Source organism: Myotis nattereri, assembly GCF_964212035.1.
Source record: "Myotis nattereri genome assembly, chromosome: 6".
Taxonomy (NCBI): Eukaryota; Metazoa; Chordata; class Mammalia; order Chiroptera; family Vespertilionidae; genus Myotis; species Myotis nattereri.
The window spans coordinates 14241778-14265955 of record NC_138081.1 but is presented as its reverse complement, the minus strand read 5'-3'; the positions used below and the strand labels follow the sequence as shown (position 1 = coordinate 14265955).

Sequence of the window (24178 nt, the reverse complement as noted above, 5' to 3'; positions counted from 1 at the left end):
AGGTAAGAAAGGATTTCATAAAATATAAAATAAATAAATTATATCATAGATTATATTAACTAAATCTTATTCATGACAAAAGATACCTTAAACCAAAGAAAAGCCATAGACTGAGAAAGGATGTTTATAACACATCTAACCAGCAGAGTCCCTAAATACAAAATATATAAAGAACTCTAATCATTTAATAAGGAAAAGACAACCCAGTCAAAAAGCAGGCAAAGGTTCGTTTATCTCTTGGAATATGTAATTGCCTATTATTTTATTTCTGCCAATATTTTTTTATTTTTAAAAAACATTTTGTTTTATTGCTTAAAGTATTACAAAGAGTATTACATATGTCTCCTTTTTTTTTTTTTTCTCCCCTTGACCTTCCCCTGGCCTCCCCTACCCCCCAGTGTCTTGTGTCCATTAGTTATGCTTTATTTCTGCCAGTATTAGATATATTTCTATTGAGAGCATCTTCAAAGCACTTTAGTTCATATTGATTCTGGTAAATTGTTACTTGAGTGGTAGGTATAGAGAAAACAAAGATGACCAATGTATGGAGATGTTCAACCTTAGTCTAATCAAGAAGGTGAAAACAAGAAGATCTTACAGCTCAGCCATGTACCAGCAACATGACCTTGGATAAGTTTCTTTACTTCTCTGAGCTTCTTTTTCTGTTTTAAATGGGGTTTAAAAGCACTACCTCAGCATGCATATAAGGCTAACCAATGGACACAGACAGCAGTGGGGTGAGGGCATGAGTGGGGAGTAATGGGGGGATAAGGACATATATGTAATCCCTTAATAAAGAAATTAAAAGTTAAAAAAAAAAAAAGTACTACCTCATCAAGTTGTCATGAAAAATAAGTGATAATATGTTTTAGAACAGGGCCTGGATGTAGTAAGTGTTCAATAAATGAGAGTTGACTTAATTATCTAGAATGCAAGTTAATTATAAAAATACTGAAAAATCTAGCCTCAGCCAAATTTTATTCATCTCTGTTCTACTTGGAGAGATCCTAAAGTAGAGCACTACCCCTGAATTTGCCCGCTAGCTAGCTTTTTACTTCAGGCCCTCTCAGATGGCATTAGCTTGAAGTCATAACCAGGGTCTACGCCTTATCGCTAAAGGTTCAGAATGTCAATTTTCTGAGAACAAAATATGGTGACCAGTTTTTTAGGAACTGACTTATATGGTCAAAATATTCAGAATGAAGCCTCATTTCCAGTGAAAAATAATAACCTTTAAGCATATTCATACTTGAGTCTTGGTTATTGCATTCTCTCCCTGAAGGCAAGCAACATGGAAAATGATTGTTGGTTTTCTGAGTAAGGAATCAGTGTAAAGAGGCCTGCTGAACGGTTTTAGTGACTAATGGCAGCATCAGACCCCAAATGATATCACCAGGCTCAAGTAGTGATATTTAGGAATTGGGGGGCCTGCTCCCTTCAGCGGTGTAGGAAGGGGACTACTAATCATTGCTTTGAGGATGCCCCCCTTACTGCTGGCTTTCAGTCGGTGTCAGGCATCGGCTGACAGTCTTCAGTAGTCCTGTTCTCCCTGGCGCTCTGAGGTTACACCTCGGCTACATGGATTGAGTTTAGGGGTCCCAGAATTCTGCAGTCACTCAGTCTTCAGATTTTTGTTATTTTTAACAGATGGATCATTGTGTCCACTGTATTTTTTCCTTTCAAACTTCAATCTCAGAAGACAAGCCTTCTCTCCTATTTTAGAGACATTTTATGTCATTGGCATACACGAGCATGAAGTGATGAGCCCTTATTTCTTGAACCTGCTCAATGGCAACAACGCCTTGATGGTTCTACCCCCTTTCCAAAGCCAATTGAGGTCCAGATTGTATCTGGAAAATTTCTGTAAGATATTTCTCTTACTGTCAGACTAATAAGCTGGCCTCTTAGAATTAGTAATGAATTCAGTGGTCCCTTACAGGTCTGTTGGTTAGTCTCTTTGAATATGTAATGTATATTATTTTGCTTCTGCCAATATTGATATGATGTTTTTAATTGATAGTTTCTTCAAAGTGGTTTAGTTCTTACTAGTTCTGTGTGAGTGGTAGTCATAGCAATAATGCATATATTTTGTTCAGTTGGCTATAGCTCAGTTAGGTGGTTTGATGGGGACTTTATTTGCCCTTGGCCATAGGCTGTTAGTGACATTAACTTAAAAATGATAAACTGAAATTTACTGAGATGTCAGGGTCAGACAGTATATGTTCATAAATGAGAGGTTTAACTTTAGAATAATTACTGTTCTAGTTATTCATATGTATTACTCAGTGAATTACATGTATGTCTTGTTTCATTATGCCTCACTGATATTACAATTTGATGAGTATGTGCAATGTTCAGCACAGTTACTACAGGCAACGTGGGAGGGATGCTGGAAAAAATTATGAAGTCACTGAGGCTTTTTTGTGTGTGTTCTCATATTTTTTTAAGGGACCTCTCTTTTTTGTGTCCATTTCCCCTTGACACTCCAGTCTTTCTTCTATGGTGTCTCAGGCAGTTAGTCATACTTTTCTCTCCTCTAGTTTCTTCCTCACTGCATGTACCTGTGCAGTATCCTGTCCTTCAGAGCTCTGCTTTCCACTGCCTGCTGTGGAAATTCATCTGCACATAGTTACTAGTGGTGTGGTTGATGGGCTTTGTGTGTTTACCATATAAGATTCTATATTAGCCCTGGCTGGTGTTCTCAGTGGTTAGAGCATCATCTCACACACTGGAGGGTCTCAGATTCGATTCCTGGTCAAGGGCACATACCTGGGTTGCAGGTTCAATCCCCGGCCCTGGTCGGGGCATATACAGAAGGCAACCAATCTATGTGTCTCTCTCATGTTGATGTTTTTCTCTCTCTCTCCACCTCCCTCCCTTCTACTCTCTAAAAATCAAAGGAAAAAAATATCCTCGGGTGAGGATTAACCAAAAAAACAATTCTGTATTTGCCTTTAATGGGGATGTCAGTGCCTTAATCCAAATGGTGGGACTGACTGGCAGGCCAGGAGGGTTGATGTCGTTAAAATAGGAGCAGAGGTGTCTGGGATTTATGGGGTTTGAACTACATGAAGTTCATTGCCTGGATGTGCACTGGCCCTCTTTTCTCTTGTGCCTGTTCACTATAGTTGAGTTCCCAGAGTACTTCTGCTTTATTCTTATACGAGAGATGAGGGTTCATGCACAGTTCACGTCTTTGAAATGCTTTCTGTGCCTCATTGAAAGAAGGCCCCTTTTATGTGTTTGCCATGCAGCACATTCTGCTGGACCTGTAAGTATTCAATGGGCATCCCCCTACTGGAGAGTGAGCTGAGACTGATTCTGCTTCCTTAATTCAACTGCATTTTATGGTTTGCTTTTAACATCTTAATTGGACTTTTACTATCCTTGCACTGTGTTGATATCAAACACAATTTTTAAAGACTTAGAAAAAAATACTAGAAAAATCCTTTAATTTGCTTTGGAAAGAATGATTTTTCTCATTTTTAATATAAAAGACTCCTCTAATTTCTTGTTTAACATAATTTTATTATGAATGTTTTATTAAGTGAATCTAGATAAAACCAAGACCATATAGTCACTCTAAGCTGCTCAATTAGCCAGCCTGACATTAGGCCCTTTGGAGGAAAAATAACTATTTTCAGGGATGGATGACAAGATGGCCGACTTCGCCAATACTTTGGTAAAGCCAGGCATTTTCAGAGCGCAGTTACACAGCCATCTCATCTGAGCCTCCCTCAGAACAACTCTTTGAAGTAGGTATTATTGCTCCCCAATTTTATAGACGGAGAAACTGAGGCATATAGTGTACCTTTTATACTTGGAATGATATCGAGGAGGCGTCCTTCACATTCAGCTGATTATCTTCCCCATCCTCCCCATACACTGTCACACTCATCCTCCATCAGAGAGATTGGCTGGGTGTTGAGAGAGAGATTTTGCTGAAATTGGAATAATGTTAGGAATTGTTCCATGAAGGAAGCTAAGATCCCTTGAAAGTTGGGAAAACAGTCTGCCCACAGAATTCACTTCTATGGACAGTTTCAGTAGTCGCCCCTGGGGAAGTAGAATAGAAATTACTATCTTGGTACTTTGGCTGTTATGAAATTTCAGATGATTGACACTTGACTGACTAAGGCTCTCCTATATTGCCCCTCTGCAATAAGCCAAGGAGGTCTGCACTTTGCGGGTCATAAGCTTATGAAAAAAGTGTTAGGGGGTTCCTTTTCCATTGATTAGTGCTTGTAGAATATAATTCCTTATGTTCTCCATAAACAGTAAATATCATCAGATTGCCTGTCTCTAAATCTTATTTTCTAATGAAAACATAAAAAAACCATATGTGCTGTGTTTATCTGCAGTCATCTTGCTGATGCCTGAATTTTCAGATTGTTGAAACAGTCTCCTTAGTGTTGTGACTTTTTAAAAAATAGATAACAGCCCTAGCCAGTTTGGCTCAGTGGGTAGAATGTTGACCTGCAGACTAAAGGGTCCCAGGTTTGATTCCAGTCAAGAGCACATGCCCAGGTCATAGGCTCGATTCCCAGTGGGGGGCATGCAGGAGGCAGTCAATCAATGATTCTCTCTCATCATTGATGTTTCTCTCTCTCTCTCCCTCTTCCTTCCTCTCTGAAATTAATAAATATATTTAAAAAAAATAAAAAATAGATAACATAATTTCTTCTCTCCACCCCCAAAGGCACAAAGGTTGAATCTCCTTTTTGTCCATCTCCACCCCCATTTTGCTACCACAGGACATGTGGTGTTACCAGTTTCTTGTTTATCCTCTTAGTTGCATGAAAGAGAGAGAGAGAGAGAGAGAGAGAGAGAGAGAGAGAGAGAGAGAGAGATTGTGTATGTGTAGTATTGTTAGTCATATGGCATATTATATACCCATTCTGTCCATTTGCTTTTTTCACATACTGTATTTTGAATTGTGTAACACATAGCACTGCCTCTCTAAAAACAAAACAGAAAGCTACGGGTAGTCTCCGTTGCATGGCCAGTTTATAATTTATTTACCCTGTTCTCTATTGAAGTGCTTGAGTGTCTCTGTAGCTTCCCGTTTTCTCCTTTTGTGTGTGTGTAACAAATACCCCTTCGTATTTGGTCCCTTCTTTTTGGACATTTGTCTTCTTTGCTCTTGAAATAAAGTGCTCAAAAGTTGTGTCTCCATTCATGCAAAATACGATGGAAATCCATCCTCTCAGATGCGCTTTGGTGTATTGTTGGGGAGGACACGGGACTAAATATACTGCTATCATTTTAAGAAACAGGCCATCAGGAAGATGAGTTCCCATTCCTTAGCCACTGAAATAACCAATACTGCATCTAATCCTGACGACCCATTAGTGAATTCTAGTCAGATTTATTTTCTATTCACAGAAATTGTTCCTTTTTCCTCAGTGCGGCAGTTCCTAACGTATGTATGTGTCTTCCATACAAATGGCCATGTGTGGGAAGCCCTCTGCTGCCATATGGGGAAAGTGGGAGGAGGGAGATTCCCAATCGCACTGCAGCTGGGAAGACAGTTCTTGGCATTTAAAGTTGAAACTTTGAATTAATCTTCTCAGAATAACACGTTTGGTAGTTGGCTTCCATAGTAGTAGCACGAGTGTTCTAGTGCTGCACTGTAGACACATGGGCTCAAAGGCTTTTCACCTGGGCCAGGTGCTACTCATAATATTTCTATGGGAAACATGTTCCAGAGTCTCAACTGGAAATCAACCTGTTGGTCGATGTTTATGAGTATTATATTGGACATATCTGGCCAAATTTTCTTCACTAAACATCATGTGGACTGAGAGTAACCATCTGACTGGGGTGAGAGAAACAAAAATATTTGGATTGTTTAAAGTATAATTTTTGTGCTACCATTTGTTGTGATCAGTTAGACTTAGAAAAATATAGGATGAGCCCTGGCTGGGTGGCACAGTTGGTTGGAGCATCATCCCGTACACCAAAAGGTTGTGGATTCGATTTCCAACCTGGGCACATACCTAGGCTGCAAGTTTGATCCCCAGTGGGGGGTCAGTTACGGAGCCAGCTGGTCGATGTTTCTCTCTCTCTCTCTCTCTCTCTCTCTCTCTCTCTCTCTCTCTCTCTCCCCCTCTCTCTCTCCCTCTCTCCTCCCTCCCTCTCCCCATTCCTCTTTCTCTAAAAATTAATAAACATATCCTTGGGTGAGGATTTTTTAAAATTAAATAAATAAATACGAAAAGCATAGGATGAGCTCTTTACCACCTGGATGATCAGAGTTAGTGAGGAAGAAGCAGAACGGTGAAAAAATTAGAGATTTTTCTTTCCCAACACAGGACAAAGTTTCAGAGAGAGAAATCATTAGACTAAGCAAGAACCTTTCAACAGACTGACTAAAGTGGCTTTTTGTCCCCAAAAGACAAAGATACTCAGGATATTTTTGTGGGGGAAAATCTGGTGAAGTTATTGAAAGAAATTTGGGGAGGCTGCAAAGAAGTTGCCATCTGAATCCAAAGGGTATACTTGAGGCTCAGACCAAAAAGACTACGTTAGCAATCTCTGCGACTAACACTGTGGAGAAAAGCTGCATTGCTTCCATTTCTTGTGTGTCTATGGGAAGTGGGGAAAGTGCATTTCAAAGTAAAGCTAGAAGTGATGGTAAATGATAGAGATGAAAGATGTCTTATAACTTGTCTGATTTGTGAATGGTTGTTTTCTCTTGCTATCAGAGAGTATATTGTTTGCTTTTTTCATCTCAAAAATTTTATGGAACTTTATAAGCAAATATAAAAATAAAGAGAACAGTATAATGAAGTATACATTCCCATCAACCAGCTTCAACTATTATGAACATTTTGACAGTCTAGTTTCATCTATCTTCCTGCCACTTTCCTTCTAGAGCAGCGGTTCTCAACCTGTGGGTCGCGACCCCTTTGGGGGGTCGAACGACCCTTTCACAGGAGTTGCCTAAGACCATCGGAAAACACATATATAATTACATATTGTTTTTGTGATTAATCACTATGCTTTAATTATGTTCAATTTGTAACAATGAAAATAAATCCTGCATATCAGATATTTACATTACGATTCATAACAGTAGCAAAATTACAGTTATGAAGTAGCAATAAAAATAATTTTATGGTTGGGGGTCACCACAACATGAGGAACTGTATTAAAGAGTCGCGGCATTAGGAAGGTTGAGAACCACTGTTCTAGAGTATTTTAAAGCAAATTCCAAACATCGTAATATTTCACCTATAAACACTTCAGAGATATCTCTAACATATAAAAACTAAAAAAATACAACCCACAGTACCATTGTCACATCAAACTAATAATAATTTCATGTTACCTAATACTTACTGTATGTTTAAATTTCTCTAGTTGTGAACTTGGAGTGGTGGGCAGAAGGGTTCCAAAGGGGCATAAACAAACATTTGGGGGTAATGGATGTGTTCATTATTTTGATTGTGGTGATTTCACAAGTATATGTCATATGTCAAAACTTAACAAATTGTACACTTTAAATGTGAGCATTTGATTGTATGTCAATTATACCTCAATTAAACCGTTAAAAAATATAGTGGTATAGCCAGAGGCAGGCAGTATTTTAAAACATCCCCCCCCCCCCCCCCAGTTATCTCAGAATATCTTTTTATAGTTGGTTTCTTCAAATAAGGATCTAACCCGACTGGTGTGGCTTAGTGGTTGAGCATCTGCCCACGAACCAAGAGGTCATCGGTTTGATCAATTCCCGTTCGGGGCATGTGCCCAGGTTGCTGGCTTGATCCCCAGTGGGAGGCATGCAGAAGGAAGCTAATCGATGTTTCTAATCTCTCTATCCCTCTCCCTTGCTCTCTTAAAAAAATAAGGATCTAAATAAGAACCACACGTTGGATTTGGTTGATATGTTCTCTAGGTTTTTATCATTCATAGTGAATAGTAAAGCCATCCATTCACCCACCTACCCCCTTTTTTTCTTCATGCCATTTATTTATTAAACTCTCCAAATCATTGATTCTGTAGCATTTGCCACACTCTGATTTGGCAGTTTGGCTAATTGCAGCCTTGCAATAGCATGTTCCTATCTCTCATTTTTTTTACAACCTGGTATTAGATACAAAGGCTCCATTGGATTCAGGTTCAGTGTTTTGTTTGTTTGTTAATACTCTTCTGAGGATCTTTTTGCCATTGATTTTTTCAGAGAGAGTGGAAGGGATGGGGAGAGACAAAGAGAGAAACATCGATATGAGTGAGACACATGGATTGGTTGCCTCCAGCATGGCCCCAAATGGGGCTAAGGATTGAGCCTGTAACTAAGGTATGTGTCCTTGACCAAAATTGAACCTGAGCCCTAGCAGGTTTGGCTCAGTGGATAGAGCGTTGGCCTGCGGACTGAAGGATCCCAGGTTCAATTCCAGCCAAGGGCACATACCTGGGTTGCAGGCTCGATCCCCAGTGGGGGGCGTGCAGGAGGCAACCAATCAATGATTTTCTCTCATCATTGATGTTTCTATCTCTCTCTCCCTCTTCCTTCCTCTCTGAAATCAATAAAGAAATATATATATTTTTTAAATCGAACCTGAGACCCTTCAGTCCCCAGGCCAATGCTCTATCTACTGAGCCAAATCGGCTAGGGCTCAGGTTCCGTTCTTTTAGCAAGAGTGCGTTATAAGTGATGCTGCTGTGAACCTCATATTGCAAGATATCAGGGAAGCATATGTCTGGTTGTCCTACTTTCCGTGTAAAATTTATCAGTGTCCCTAGCTGGTTTGACTCGGGATAGAGCATCAGCCTGTGGATTGAAGGGTCCCAGATTCGATTCCAGTCAAAGGCATATGCCTGGGTTGTAGGCTCAATCCCCAGTAGGGGGCATGCAAGAGTCAGCCAATCAATGATTCTCTGTCATCGTTGATGTTTCTAGCTCTCCTTCCTTTCTGAAATCAATTAAAAATTTTTAAAAAAATAATAATAAAGTAAAATTGTTTTAAAAAATTGATCAGTGGAATCAGGTGTTGTCAGCCTTATCCATCCATTATAAAATTTACTGTCAGCTTTTACCTTGTAGTTTAAGGAACTGCTGCTTAGATTTATTATTTCATTAAAGGTAAATTATTCACATGTGTATGTCTGTGTGCATATCCTATATAATAAAAGAGAAACATGTAAATTGACCATCCCCTCGCTACACTCACCAGCCAATCAGGAGTTAGTATGCAAATTAACCTGACAAAAAATGGCAGATTAATTTGCATACACAGGCACCGGGCAGAGAGCAGAGCGGGAGAGCCGGTGGCTTGGGGAGACGTGGCTCCCTCGGTCGCTTCCCCCCAAGCCACCAGGTGGAGAGCAGAGAGGGAGAGCTGGTGACTTGCAGGAGTTGGCAGAGTGGGAGGCCATGGGATGGAGACAGAGCAGGAAGGGAAAACCAAGAGCATGGGGAGCACCAGGAATTCTGGGAATAGTAGTTCTGGTGGACGCCCCAGGACCGGAAGCAGAAGCCCAGAGCATTGGGAGCACCAGGAATGCTGGGAATCGTAGTTCTGGTGGAAGACGGATCTCCTAGACCCATGGTCAGCAAACTGTGGCTTGCGAGCCACACGCGGCTCTTTGGCCCCTTGAGTGTGGCTCTTCCACAAAATACCATGTGCAGGCGCGCACGTACAGTGCGATTGAAATTTCGTGGCCCGTGCGCAGAAGTCAGTATTTTGTGGAAGAGCCACACTCAAGGGGCAAAAGAGCCGCATGTGGCTCGCGAGCCGCGGTTTGCCGACCACGGTCCTAGACAATAGAGCAAAGTGAGCCTGGAGCAAGTTACTGTTGCAGTGGGTATGGAGGGAAAGTAAAGGTGAGAGACAAGTAAAATCGGCGTCTAGGAAAAATTAAAGGGAAGATATCCTAAAAATGTCTCTATTATTCTGTGAGCAACAAACCAAACTGAGTTGGAGTCTCAGACAATTCGCTCATATGATTGCAAAGACAGACAGAAACTCCCAGATTGGAGAGGGTGCCCAGGGCATGAATGTAGTGCACCGGGCCTCTAGTCGTATATAATAAAAGCCTAATATGCTAAGTGTCCAACCACTTGTTCAACCATTCGACCAGTTACTATGACATGCACTGACCACCACGGGGGCGGAATCTCCAACCGGTAGGTTAGCTTGCTGCTGGGGTGCGGCCGATCAGGACTGGGCAATTCGGGCCAGACATGCCCTGGAGCTCTCCCACAGTCCCTCCCTGGCCTGATCGTGCACCAGTGGGGTCCCTCAGCCTCGTCTTTGCCCTCTCACAATCCGGGACCCCTTGGGGGATGTCAGAGAGCCAGTTTCAGCCCATTCCCCACAGGCCAGGCCGAGGGAACCCACTGCTGCATGAATCCATGCACCGGGCCTCTATACTAATAAAAGCCCAGGTGGCCCTTGTACGTGATGTCATTACAAGATGGCCACCACAAAGGTGGCCACCACAAGATGGCCATGTGCACAGCCTAGGTGGGGCCCGGCATCTGCTCTGCATGGTGAGGCCTGGGGGTCCCATGGCTCCGCACAGCGTGGAGAAGGTGGATCCTGGCGGAGGAGGCAGGTCGCGGCAGGGGAGGGCAATTATGGGCAATCGGGCTGATGGGAGGGCAGTTGTGGGTGATTGGGCTGGCAGGGGAGGGCAGTTGGGGGCGATCAGGCTGGCAGGGGAGGGCAGTTGGGGGTGATCGGGCAGGCAGGGGAGCGGTTACGGGGCAATCAGGCTGGCAGGCAGAAGTAGTTAGGGGCAATCAGGCAGGCGAGCGGTTAGGAGCCAGCAGTCCCGGATTGTGAGAGAGATGTCCAACTGCCGGATCGGGCCTAAACCAGCAACCAGACATCCCCCGAGGGGTCCTGGATTGGAGAGGGTGCAGGCTGGGCTGAGGGACACCCTCCCCCCTCCCCCGCCTCCCCAGTGCATGAATTTCGTGCACCGGGCCTTTAGTTATCTAATAAAAACTATACTTGATGTTCTAGGAATAAATGAAATCACTGAGAAGAGAGCCGAGGACAGAACCTTAAGGAAGGCCTAAATTTCAAGGAAGAAAGGTACATATGGAAACAGAAGGTGTGATTACAGACATAGGAAGAAAACCAGAAGAGAACAGTAGCCTGAAATGCGGGAGTGAATGTGTGCAGTGTCGCGGATGGGGACTGAGAAGAGGCTAACGATGAACTTAGCTGTAAGGAAATTGCTAGTGACGTCTTGAGAAAATAGTTCCCATGAAGTGAAGGTGTTAAGGAGTGAGTTGTGAGGAACATGAAGCTGCACATTCTACTTGCCAGAAATAAGTAGGCAGACGGAGAGCTAGAGTGTCAAGGACAGTCTAGAGCAGCGGTTTTCAACCTGTGCATCGCGACTCCTTTGGGGGTCGAACGACCCTTTCACAGGGGTTGCCTAAGACCACCAGAAAACACATATATAATTACATATTGTTTCTGTGATTCATCACTATGCTTTAATTATGTTCAATTTGTAACAATGAAATTGGGGGTCACCACAACATGAGGAACTGTATTAAAGGGTCGCGGCATGAGGAAGGTTGAGAACCACTAGTCTAGAGGCAGAGCAAACTGGGGTCTGTCTGTCTCCTGACAGGAGAGGCTTGAGTGTACCCATACCTGGAGGGGAAGGAGGCAAACAAAAGAACAGAGACCGAACGTATAGAGTGGCCCAGCTCTGGCTCTTACATGGTCAGCGAAGCTGGTATTCCATACAGAGCAAAGCATTTGTTAGAGAAGTTGGTATTGGGTACAAAGCAGAAGCATTGCTGGTTGTTCTGTTTGTCATTTCCCTGCTCTGCAGCAGGCACACCCCCCTTCCCCAGGAACCCAGGGTGTTGTGTGCAGCCCTGCCCCCTAGATGAACTCTACTCCTTTTTTATTGAAGAAAGTGCACTAATGCAAGTAAGAGACATTATCATATGGGCATAACCTTAAATATGTTGCTTAGACAAACTCATTCTTGAACATCAGCACTTGATTATTGACGCCAAATGAGTGACATCACGGCTCTCGAGGCTCTGGCACACCCAGCACATCAGCATACCATCACCTGTGGCCAAGAGCCGATGTTCAAGTGGCCATTCCAGTTCTCAGGTCAGAAAACTCAGCCTCTCCAGGGGTCTGTGAGCTGCCCTCTGACCTATAGATTATCTCTTATCCACACACCCACACCCAGGGAGAACAGTAATGAGGGAAGGGAAGTACAGCAGCCTGGGAGGACACTGCACCCCATTTGCCATCCCCAGCCCCACACTGCCCCTTCACAAAGGCCTTCGCTCGTTTCTTTCCCTATCCTCACTCTATCCGTCTCTGCCCCTACTTTTTATTAGTTTGTGTTTTTTTAATTTTAGCCATATTATAAAAATTCAAAAGGCTAGTTTCATTTTTCTTATAAGACAGCCTTTTAAAGCCCTACAGAGTATTCTAAAATGTAGCATTCTTCCCTTTAGGGTTATTAATTGCATCTTAATATTTCTGTGTCATTTGAAAAAACCTTTTTCTTAATTGTTTTATTAATGTTATGTTATATTTTCTCATATCTCTTGGAAATAAAATGTTACCCAAAAATAAAATTCATTTTTTAGCACTTGTTATTTGTAAAAATATATTTACTGTATCTCTTCAAGTAATCTTTGCAGGTTTTGTGGTACATGTAATTTAGGGCACATTTAGTAAGTTGAAGGGTTAAAATATCCTGTGCTGTCGCATATGGCAGTGAGCAGAATCGCAGATGTTGATGATACCACATAATTAGTATTCTTTTATGTAAATGAAGGCTGTCAGCATGTTACCATAGTGTCTACTCTCTCTGAAGCTGGAATTTATGCCACTTGGTCTCACCAAGACCAGGCAGGATTATTCCACTGTCCTTAGTTAAGAACTGAAAGGAAATTAATGCAATGAGAGAGAAGATATGGAAATTTCCTTAAAGTAGATAAATTCTCTTTATTTTTTTTCCTATTTTGCTTTTGCTTATTCTCCCCTCCTCTCCCCCCCTGCCCCCCGCCCCCAGAAATTTTATTTCTGGTGATGCAGAAATGCATTTAGGATGAGCTAAGAAATTTCCTATTTGAGAATAATTGGAATAGTTCAATTAAAGGACAAATCATATTTTCAAGCTATAGATTTTTGAATGATTATAGTGTTCAGTCATCTCATAGAGAATTTTTTTAATGACGTGATAAATCTAGAAATTTCTCATCAGAACAGAAAGGAAGAATTGAAAAGATTTTATCTTCTTTTAATTTATTATTTTAGAGATAATAACCATAGTATGATACTTTTAAATAATCATAGTTTTTAGCTCCAATTGATTCCGATTTTTAAAATAAAACTGTGGTAATTAAGGGAGCAAACATTCATATTTTATCAGGTTTACTTTATATACAGACAGATTCAAGGTGTGCAAGACATTTATTTAAAGTTTCTGATCTACCTAATGACCGAGAACAGTTAAAAGCACATCACGTTCTTTCCCAGTTACACTGCAAGTTTATCTCCTTCGGGTTTTGGGTGCCCGTCACACTGGAAAAGGTGTACATGTCAGAAAAATGTAAAATAGAGCTCCTTTATGCCTGTGGGTGTTAGGCCTTGTTCTTAAATAAAGTGGAACATGCTGTCTTTCTTGGACTGAGTAACCTGAGATACTGTGTTCTGCTTATTCTCTATTTTGTGTGTTGATGAAGGTGGCTTCTTTTTTGTGTGTCACTTTTGGGTGATTTCCATTTTATGATCAGATATGTTTTCCTCTAGAGAAGCTAGTCTGCCCAGCTGAAATCAGTGTGGTGAGGTGCACAGTACCCCGGTGTTCTCCTGAATGGGTTTTCTCTGCCATATGGCAGGTTAGTAAGTCCCCGCGACAGATTTGTAATGGGAAAAGGGCTGTGCAGGAAAGGATGTGCGTGATCAGCAAATTTATAGATCAGAAAATGAAATCAGGAGAAAGTGTTTCCAGAGCGCACTTTCCATTTGATGGCTCTCCGTGGAGAGAGTATGGAGTGGTCTCTTAGTGTTGTTCTGCTTTGGCTTTTAGTTATTCCAGCATATTTTTTCTAACACAGGAGTTGATTTCATTAAGGCCTCCGTGTTGTGGTGTTGTGTTGCTGTATTCCCATTCCTGGAAGTATTCTCTGTAGGGTTTGAAGTTGTGCTGTGTTTCATGTGATCTCAGTAGCAATTAAATTCCTAAAGGCACATCAACCCTCCCATTGGCTAAAATATGGGGACTTGCCAAGTTTTGAGTTATAAGAGGCTATTCTGATATGATTCAGTGAGTAATGAACCTTTCACAGGAAAGAAAACAAAAAGAGAAGCTGAGTGAGCTAAAGATAGTATGTCCTGGTACATTTAAGTCTGTGCTATCTAATATTGCACTTACTAGCTACATGTGGCTTTTTAAATTTAAATTAATTAAAAGTAAATAAAGGTAAAAGTTCAGTCCCTCAGTCTCACTAGCCACATTTCAAGTGCTCAGTTGGCTGATTAGTACAGTATTGGGCAGTGCAGATAAAGAACATTCCACCACTGCAACAAGTTCTTTGGGGCATTGATGGTCTAACTGGAAGATTTTGAGAAAAACAGTTCTTTCTTTGATTTCTATGAGGAGTTCTTCATTCCTATATAATGTACTAGATTTAGTGCAGCTGTTTTAAGGTTTTAATGTACAAATGAATCATCTGTAGACCCTGTTTAAAATGCAGATTTCAGACCCCTCCCCAGACTCTTGATTCATCAGATTTGGGGTCGTGACCAGAAATCTGTACATATAAGTACCCTAGGGAATTCTGATGCTCACAGGTGGTTTAGGAACTACATCGATTGGTTGCCTCCTGCACACCCCGACCAGGGCCCCCGCGGGGGAGGAACCTGCAACCAAAGTTGGGAATCCAGCTGGGGACCAAGTTTCCAGGCCAAAGCTCTGTCCATCCACTGAGACAAAACAGAGCTGTCCCTTCATACAACCAGAATCGTGATTAGTATTCCCTCCAGGACATCATCATTTCAGAAATGGTTTAGAACACAAGTTTCTTTCCCTTGTTGACCAGTTGGGTGCCATGTGAAATAAGGGTAATGACTTTCCTAAGGAACACAAAATCAGCCTCACATAAAAATCAGTTGATAGCCAAGAATTAAAACAGGCTTAGAAAATTTGAAGTTTTAAATTGGTGGTAGGCCCTTCCCCCTGTATTTTATAATTCTTCATTTTTAGGGGACTTAACTGTCTTTCTGTAATTCTCATTCCATACTAAATTTGCTTTACTTTTTAAAAAACTTAATTCGAAAGGAACCAATTTTGAATTGAAAACTAATAAGCATTGAGTTGAAAATGCCAGTAGCAAGCCTTTTTCTAGGAAAATATTTTGCTGAAAGCTTTTATTTCTCTCTCTCTCTCTCTCTTTTGGGGGGCCTGTTGTGCCAGGTTGAAAGAGTGGAGCCTTCTGTGAGACATGGATAGATGCAAACATGTAGGGCGGTTGCGGCTGGCCCAGGACCACTCCATCCTGAACCCTCAGAAGTGGTGCTGTAGGGAGTGCACCACCACCGAGTCGGTGTGGGCTTGTCTCAAGTGCTCGCACGTGGCCTGCGGTCGCTACATTGAGGACCACGCCCTGAAACACTTCGAAGAGACTGGACACCCACTAGCCATGGAGGTCCGGGATCTCTATGTGTTCTGTTACCTGTGCCAGGACTACGTGCTCAATGATAACCCGGAGGGGGACCTGAAGCTGCTGAGAAGCGCTCTCCTGGCGGTCAGGGGCCAGACGCAGGACCTGCCGGGCAGGCGAGGTCGGACCCTGCGGTCCATGGCCTCGGGCGAGGACACGTCCCCGCCGCCACGCACTCCTCAGGGACAGCCGCAGATGCTCACGGCTCTGTGGTACCGGCGCCAGCGCCTGCTGGCCAAGACGCTGCGGCTCTGGTTTGAGAAGAGCTCCCGCGGCCAGGCAAGACTGGAGGAGCAGCGGCGGGAGGAGGCCCTGGAGCGCAAGAAGGAGGCGGCGAGGCAGCGGCGGCTCGAGGTCAAGCGGCGGCTGCTGGAGGAGCTGGCCAGCGCCCCTCCGCGCAAGAGCGCACGCCTGCTGCTGCACGCGCCCCGCGCCGCTGCCCAGCGCCCCGCCGCCCGGAGGCGGCCCCCACGCCGGGCACCGGCGGTGGCTCCGGGCGTCACTGGCCTGCGCAACCTGGGCAACACCTGCTACATGAACTCCATCCTGCAGGTGCTCAGCCACCTCCAGAAGTTCCGAGAGTGTTTCCTGAACCTCGACCCTTCCAAAACGGAACAGCTCTTTAACAGAGCCGCCAACGGGAAGGCCCCGCTCGCGGGCAGGCTGGCCAGCAGCTCAGCCACCGTGCTGTCGCCAAGGAGCCACAGGGCTGAGTCTTGTGAGCGGGATGGTCTCTTCTGGAATGGCGGCGCCTCCATCACCAAGAGCCTCGAGCTCATCCAGAACAAGGAGCCCGGCTCAAAGCACATCTCCCTCTGCCATGAACTGCACACCCTTTTCCGAGTCATGTGGTCCGGGAAGTGGGCCTTGGTGTCACCCTTCGCCATGCTTCACTCCGTGTGGAGTCTGATCCCTGCCTTCCGCGGCTACGACCAGCAGGACGCTCAGGAGTTTCTCTGCGAGCTGTTGCACAAAGTGCAGCAGGAACTCGAGTCGGAGGGCACAACGCGCCGGATCCTCATCCCCTTCTCCCAGAGGAAGCTCACCAAACAGGTCTTAAAGGTGGTGAACACCATATTCCACGGGCAGCTACTCAGTCAGGTAGGTGTGTGTCCATCCTAACCCCAACTCTACCCATCACATTGGAGGGAAGCTTGTATGTTAGCATTTGGGCTTCTCGTGAGTGCCTCCTGCAGGTTGTTGGGTTAATGGGGTAACCAACAATGGCTATAATTATTCATAATGGAGGGTGGCCATTGTACCTTTCATTGTACTATACACTGTGATGGCCTTGTTGGTGAACTTGCCTCCTGTCTCTTTCTGGGCAGATTTTCAGTGTAACTTGCTATATCGCTTCATTTTTAATGAATGTCTTTACCCTTTAATGATATGGATAATCTAATATTCTCTTTATAATTAAGTATCCATGGTTGGCATGACATCTTTGATCAGTTTTAGGAAACTGAACAGTTTGCCTGTAACCCTGGTTCCATGATATTTTGAAAGGGTATGTATTCTTACTAACTTGATATTCTTTACACACATGGAAGGGGAGTGGCTAGGAGGATGCCAAAGGCCTAAACAAGCCTCCCTCCTGTTCCCCATCACCTTTCATTTACTGGGTCTTCAGCCATGTACAGACAGAAGCAGTGACTCATAGATAAGGCTTTGTGAGAATATGCAAAAAGAGAATATTTATTGTGAGACTATGCAGAAAGAGAATTTTTAAAGTTAAAAAGGTGGGCAATTTAAGAGATTCAAGTAAAACCTCTATACTATGCTACTGAGGTTTGTGTCTTGGCATTTAGGGTTTTAAAAGAATGATGTGTAGGATGGGAAGAGAAAGTTTATTTAAGCTTTTCGCATTTGAAAGGGGAGTATTTATGGGCATTTACTTTATCCCTTGAGGGTCAAAGTAAATTGTAGAAAACAATTTAAAATAGTAAATTGTTCTCTATGACGAATCAGGACAAAGGTACATCTGGGAAGGTTGTAAAGGTGCATCTGAGGAGGTCTGGTCACAAGGTACTTTGAGGCTCTGTGGACACAGGGATCAGTGTAGGGATGCTGCAAGAACCAGAGGCAAAAAGAGAGGCAAGTTAGGATTGCATGGAAGGAGCAAAGTCTGGAAGAGGAAGGAGTGTGAGGATAAGAAAAGCAGACAGGAATCTGCAAATTCTCCATCTCAGACTGATTCCCTGATAACTTGCAGTCTGTACCACAGCACTGAGTCTGGCAGAGCATGCTTTGGGTGAGAAGAGAGAAAGGTGTAGGTAATAACCTCTGTGCCGGATGGTTTTCCAGTTCCAGCTAGCATTACATAGTTAGAAATATATACAGAAGTAGCATGCTCTAACTCTCTTAAAGTTATATTTATTATTTACTATTACAAATAAAATATTTTTTAAGACTGTATACTTAGTTTTGATCAAGTTATGTGTCTTGTATAAAGCAAGCAAAAACATATGTGGGAAGAATGGAGTTATATAACCTGTAAGTCATGTTTTTCATTCTAGGTCACCTGTATATCATGCAATTACAAATCCAACACCATTGAGCCCTTTTGGGATCTGTCCCTGGAGTTCCCTGAACGCTATCACTGCATAGAAAAGGGGCTTGTCCCTTTGAATCAGACAGAGTGCCTGCTCACTGAGATGCTGGCCAAGTTCACAGAGACAGAGGCCCTGGAAGGGAGAGTCTACGCTTGTGACCAGTGTAACAGTGAGTGCCGGGGCTGGAGGGGAGAGGGGGGGTGTGCGACTGGAATATCAGTTTAAGGTGCTTTTTTTTTGCCCCTTTTAGTCAAAAGTAACACTGATAATATTGAGTGGTTCTAAAGCATGTTTTAAAGATTTTTTTCTTCCCGTTTTACCGAAAATAAGCATATTGGACATTATATATTAAAAAACAAACCGTTCTGGCTGATACGGCTCAATTGGTTAGGCATGATCCTGTGCACCAAAAGGCTGCCAGTTCGATTTCCAGTCAGGGCACATGCCTGGGTTGCAGGCTCGATCCCCGGTAGGGGGTATGCAGAAGGCAGCTGATCGATGTGTCACTCTCATATCGATGTTTCTCTCTCTCTCTCTCTCCCTTCTCCCTTCTTCTCTCTCTAAAAATCAATAAAAATATTTTTAAACAAACCTAGGAGTGGTGCCTCCTTTGACGTCTGCTGGGATTGACATTAGCTGTTATTTTGGGAGGCATTTGAACATATGGATCCTGAAATGGGGACTCTAAGAATGTGAATACTTCATAGTACTGCAGAGGTCTTCAGGAAACTCATGAATGTAGAATCTGACAGATGTTATTTAAGTTCAGGTGGCATAGCCTGTTGGAGGGCTGTGGCATCAGAAAAGTGTACTTTCGTATTGAATTTGTAGATTTAAAGTGTTAGGAGTGGTGGTGCAGGTCTGCACAATAAGATCAAGGAAGCAAATCGTAGGGTGCATTGCTCTCTGGAAGTACATTCTGCACTTGTTTCTTCACATGCTTGAAAGGTTGGCATTTTGGAGGCCGTCAAAAGGAAGTATTTCTCTATCATAACATTAATTTAAAATGTTTAATTTTTTTAAATCCTCACCCGAGAATATGTTTTATTGATTGATCGAAAAATAGATAGGGGGGGAGGGAGAGAGAAAGAGAGAGAGAGAGAACCATTGATGTGAGAAACATTGATTGATTGCCTCCTGTACACTCCCGACAAGGATCAAACCTGCAACTATTTTGGTGTATGGGACCATGCTCCAAACAACGGAGCCACCCAGCCAGGGCTTGTGGCTTTAATTTAAAAGTGGAACTCGCCGAAACCGGTTTGGCTCAGTGGATAGAGCGTCGGCCTGCGGACTGAAAGGTCCCAGGTTTGATTCCAGTCAAGGGCATGTACCTGGGTTGCGAGCACATCCCCAGTGGGAGATGTGCAGGAGGCAGCTGATCGATGTTTCTCTCTCATCGATGTTTCTAACTCTCTATCTCTCTCCCTTCCTCTCTGTAAAAAATCAATAAAATATATTTAAAAAAAAAAAAAGTGGAACTCATCCTCGCCGGTTTGGCTCAGTGGATAGAGCGTTGGCCTGCGGACCAAAGCGTCCCAGGTTCGATTCCAGTCAAGGGCATGTACCTTGATTGCAGGCTCCTCTCCGGCCCAGGCCCTGTTCAGGGCTTGTGCACGAGGCAACCAATTGTGTTTCTCTCACATCGATGTTTCTGTCTTTCCCTCTCTGACTCTCCCTAAAAATCAATGGAAAAATATCCTCGGGTGAGGATTAACAACAAGAAAAAAAGTGGGACCTTTTCCATGTGGTTACGTGGGCATCTTATGCAGGGCCACTCCTGTCTTGCCACACTAAAGCTCAATACTCTGTTAACTCAGCATATACAGAGGAAATGCAGAGCAGATGTTTAGAAGCTCATGTTTGGGTTTTTTGGCATATAAGGATTTGGAAACTAAAATTAATGGATTGTGCAGAGATGTAGAAATCAACTTGCAGCCATATAATACAAGTTTTGTGAACAAAAACCTTAATATATTATTTGCATATGGTTTTTTTAAAATAGCAAATGTGGGAAACCTGTTCTCTATGAAGTATCAGGACAAAAATCAAAAGTAATACTTGATGTTATTTTGCTGTTTTAAAATAAAAATTGAAATGCTGTACTTGGTTAACTGTAGACTCACATGACCTGTTTCCCATTATATATAAAGGCAGTGACTTAAATGATCTTATTAGAGCAGTATCAGTTTTGTTTTTTAATATTGATTCATAAGCCTTTTACTTGTAAGGAACAGCAAAAGGATGTTAACAGCTTTAATTTCATCATTCTCAGACATGATAGATAAGGCAAGAAATACTTTTATTTATTTTTGCAAGAAAGGGTTGTTTTTCTGGTTTCCAGATGTTCCAGTTTACCAGGATTTCTCTAGGCCAAGTTCAAATAATAGCAGGGAAGGAAAGCTATGGTAAAGGCATGAAATGAATTGATCTTTTGCTTGTGAATTTTCAAAATATCAGCTTTCTACCTCTCTGTGTGGCCAGCTTAATCAAATGGAGACAGAACTGATCAATCTCAATTGAATCAGTAATTTCTTTTTCTTTGTGAATTTCATTTTAGGGAAACAAAGCCAGATTCTATATGGTCTTCGTCTTAGCTCACACACTCCCTCTGCTGACAGTGGCAGTCACTGCGGGGTTACCAGACAGAGCTGCAATAATTTTTAAAATCTGCTGGTGAATGGGAATGTAAAATAAGGCCAGGCCCTGCTCTGAATTCTCTTTCTGTTCATGCCTCCACATATCATGACCGCCAGCCCTACTAAATGCGATGGCACATTCATTCTGCGGCAGTCTATTAGAGAAGCAACAGCTCCACATTCTACTGTCACAGAAAGCTCCATGATACGTCATCTGCTTGTGATTTGCTACCTTTCACAAGTGGTCTAGAGAGGACGTGGAATCAGATCCCAAGCTCTTCAGACACTGAGACCATGATATCAACAGCTCAGAGACAATCAGCAAGCAGCACAAGTGGACTACTAATTTTACATTCCCATCCATTCACCCATTTAATTAATAGCAGAGCAGTCATCGGTAAATAGTTATAGAGAAGGTTTCTAAAGGACAATAAGAGAACTTTATTTCCATTGTTTATTTGCTGTAACTAAAAAATGCATATCCTAAAATTCAGTGGCTTTAGAAACAAAATTGAAGTCTGAACACTGATTCTGCTTTGGACTGGGTGAATCTGTCCAGCATGTCCAACAGTGTGCTTTTATCCAAGAAACATGTTTCAGAAACTAGGTACAGCATAAAAATATTAAACCAGAAAAGGTATATGCCACAAGCATATCATGCTGGAGGGGAAAAATCTGTGTAAATACTTTGTCCTTTAGTAATACTGTATCCTCCTACCTTTTTTTAAGCCTGAAATACATGCAGCATTCCCCATTTTACAGGAGAGCAACCTGAGATTCAGAATTTGAATAACTTGTCCAATAGCATACAACTAGCTGTGAACAGGAAATAGAATTAGGCCTTTCTGATGAAAACAAAAAGCCTTTAAGTTTATATTATGGTGCATCATAATTTAAGTTATAAATACATATTTACTAGTAAAGGCGTAGAACCCTAACATGTGCCTCTGTGCATATTATTGCAGTCATCTTGTATTATATTCCATTAATAAGCCCATGACATCAGGAGTGTACCATCCTAAACCCATACCAATTTTGGAAATGGCTGATGGCAAACATTTGAAAGTAGAAGTATCAGGATGAGGTTTAGTTGCTGGTAAGTCAGATCAAATAACAATAACTTAAAATGAGAAGTAATTTTTTTCCTTCTGTTATATAATAAAGTCCCAAGGACCTTCCGGGGCTTGCATGGTGGTTGGGGATCCAAGCTCCTCCCATCTTTCAGCTTTACTACCTAAGTTCAGATCCTCATCCTCAGAATTACCTCACGGTCCCAGGGCAATTACAACCGTTGCAAACAGTGGTAAGGAGAAAGGATGCACCTTACAACTGAGTCAGCCTTCTTTAAGCTGCCATCCCCAGAGTACCACACAGTCATTCCTTTGATCTGGGCTAGAGCTCCCGTGGGCACAGCATGCAGACGTGTGGGGCTGGGAAATGCAGTCCTACAGAGGGCCATAGAGCTGCCCCAAATCAAATCCAGGTTCAAATACTAAGACATAAGAAGAATGCATATTGAGTGGCAAGTCATTGTCTGCCACAGCTAGGAGAGAATGAGATCCCTCACGGTCTGTCTTATACCTTCCCAAACCATATAGGCAAACGACGAAAATCCAATCCAAAACCCCTTGTTCTGAGTGAAGCTAGAAAGCAGTTAATGATCTACAGACTACCTCAGGTCCTCCGGCTGCACCTTAAAAGATTCAGGTGAGCTTGCTCTCGGGCGTCCCACGTGGCTTTGAACTGTAGGAACGGCTGCTTCCAAGGCAAATGGTGAGGGCAAATGTCTTTGCTGTTGGGAGGGGAGGCAGGCTCCTTGGGAACCTTGTGCTTTCCGTGGGGATTAAATGAGTCATGCCCAGTGAGACAAGATGTTAGGCTGCTGCTCTCATTGCCCCTTTTAATTGGCTAACCTGCACCAGGTGTCTGTGCTTGAAGGTTTTCTAGCCTCGCTTTGGCTTATATAGAGTCATCTTCAGAATAAAGTATGAGAGAATCTGTGAAAAGGGCAGGCAGTAAACTATAAAAGATTATTGCCTGAATTGCTTCTTCAGGGATCTGTAGCTTCAGAGTACCTCATGGAACATTCACCAGAAGTATATGTGGACAGTAATTACTACCGTTCTATTAATGTGAAAACCAAAGCTGAAGGTTAAGTTTTCTCAGTTCTCAGTTCTGCCTACCTCTATCTATGATCACTTATGCCACCTTTTACTGATAAGTTTATATCTATGTTCTAGGTGGTCTGGCCGTAATCACCGAGAGAAGATTGGGGTCCATGTCGTCTTTGACCAGGTATTAACCATGGAACCTTACTGCTGCAGGGACATGCTCTCCTCTCTTGACAAAGAGACCTTTGCCTATGATCTCTCCGCAGTGGTCATGCATCACGGGAAAGGGTTTGGCTCAGGACACTACACAGCCTATTGCTACAACACAGAGGGAGGTGCGTGCGCTTTACTCTGTAGGGTGGGGGACACGGAAAAGGGTGGTCTGTCCACATTTCATTGCTTTCCTTTTCATCTCTAGTAGGATGATACGTACATGTAAATCCAGTTGGAAGAATTATGGAAGTTTAATTCAAATTGTTGATAAATCACTAAATAACAACATGAGATTATTCTGAAAATTAACAAGAACTGACACATATAAAAGTCCTTATTAGCATGGTGCCTAGCACATTATGCTCAATGTTAGAGGTTATCATTATTATTAATCTGCTGCAGACCTGTTTCCTTTTTGGTTATGCAGAAATTATATGACCCATCTAGCCTCATGGAGGTATTGCATGAATCTCACTAGCCTCGGCTTATAACAAAGTTGAGGACATTTTCTGCATATTCACTATATCCTTACTACATCCCTTACCATGGGAGGTGTGGGGATACAAGGGCCCCTCCCAAGTTTTCAGTCCTTGTCCCGAGGGCAGAGCCTCCCATCTATTGCGCTGGGGCAGGTGCGCTGTGAGGTCTTTTCAGCAGTGTACTGATCTTGAACCCCTCAGCCCTTGGGGCAGCCAGAGTGAGCCTATGAACAAAAACCTTTTTATTCCTTCTAAATGTTTCTTTATCATGCCTCTCTATTTACATATCCCCTTTCATCATCATCCTTTTCCCCTCTCTTCGCCCTCAGTCTCTTGGCTGTCTTTGTGGAAGGCCCTAATGGGGAATGAAAAAGTCTGACTAAAATAAGGATAAAAATTCCAGTCAGGTGATATTGTAAGCAGTATTGTGGGGTTTGGTGGGGTTAAAGCTAGTGGTTACAGGGAAGTCTCTTGGTTTCATTTACTTGTCTCCCCTGCACTCCACACCACCATC

The 24178-nt window shown here is 42.8% G+C and overlaps 1 protein-coding gene across 1 annotated transcript in view; it reads left to right on the top strand.

Annotated features, from left to right (window-relative positions):
- Window positions 1-24178, top strand: part of USP49 (ubiquitin specific peptidase 49) — an 85103-nt gene that overhangs the window by 54005 nt on the left and 6920 nt on the right. The window contains exons 3-6 of the mRNA XM_081095050.1: window positions 15424-16771; window positions 18187-18391; window positions 22460-22568; window positions 23102-23307. Of these exons, the coding sequence (XP_080951176.1) occupies window positions 15452-16771; window positions 18187-18391; window positions 22460-22568; window positions 23102-23307 (1840 nt within the window). The 5' untranslated portion in view covers window positions 15424-15451. The remainder of the gene's footprint in view (window positions 1-15423; window positions 16772-18186; window positions 18392-22459; window positions 22569-23101; window positions 23308-24178) is intronic.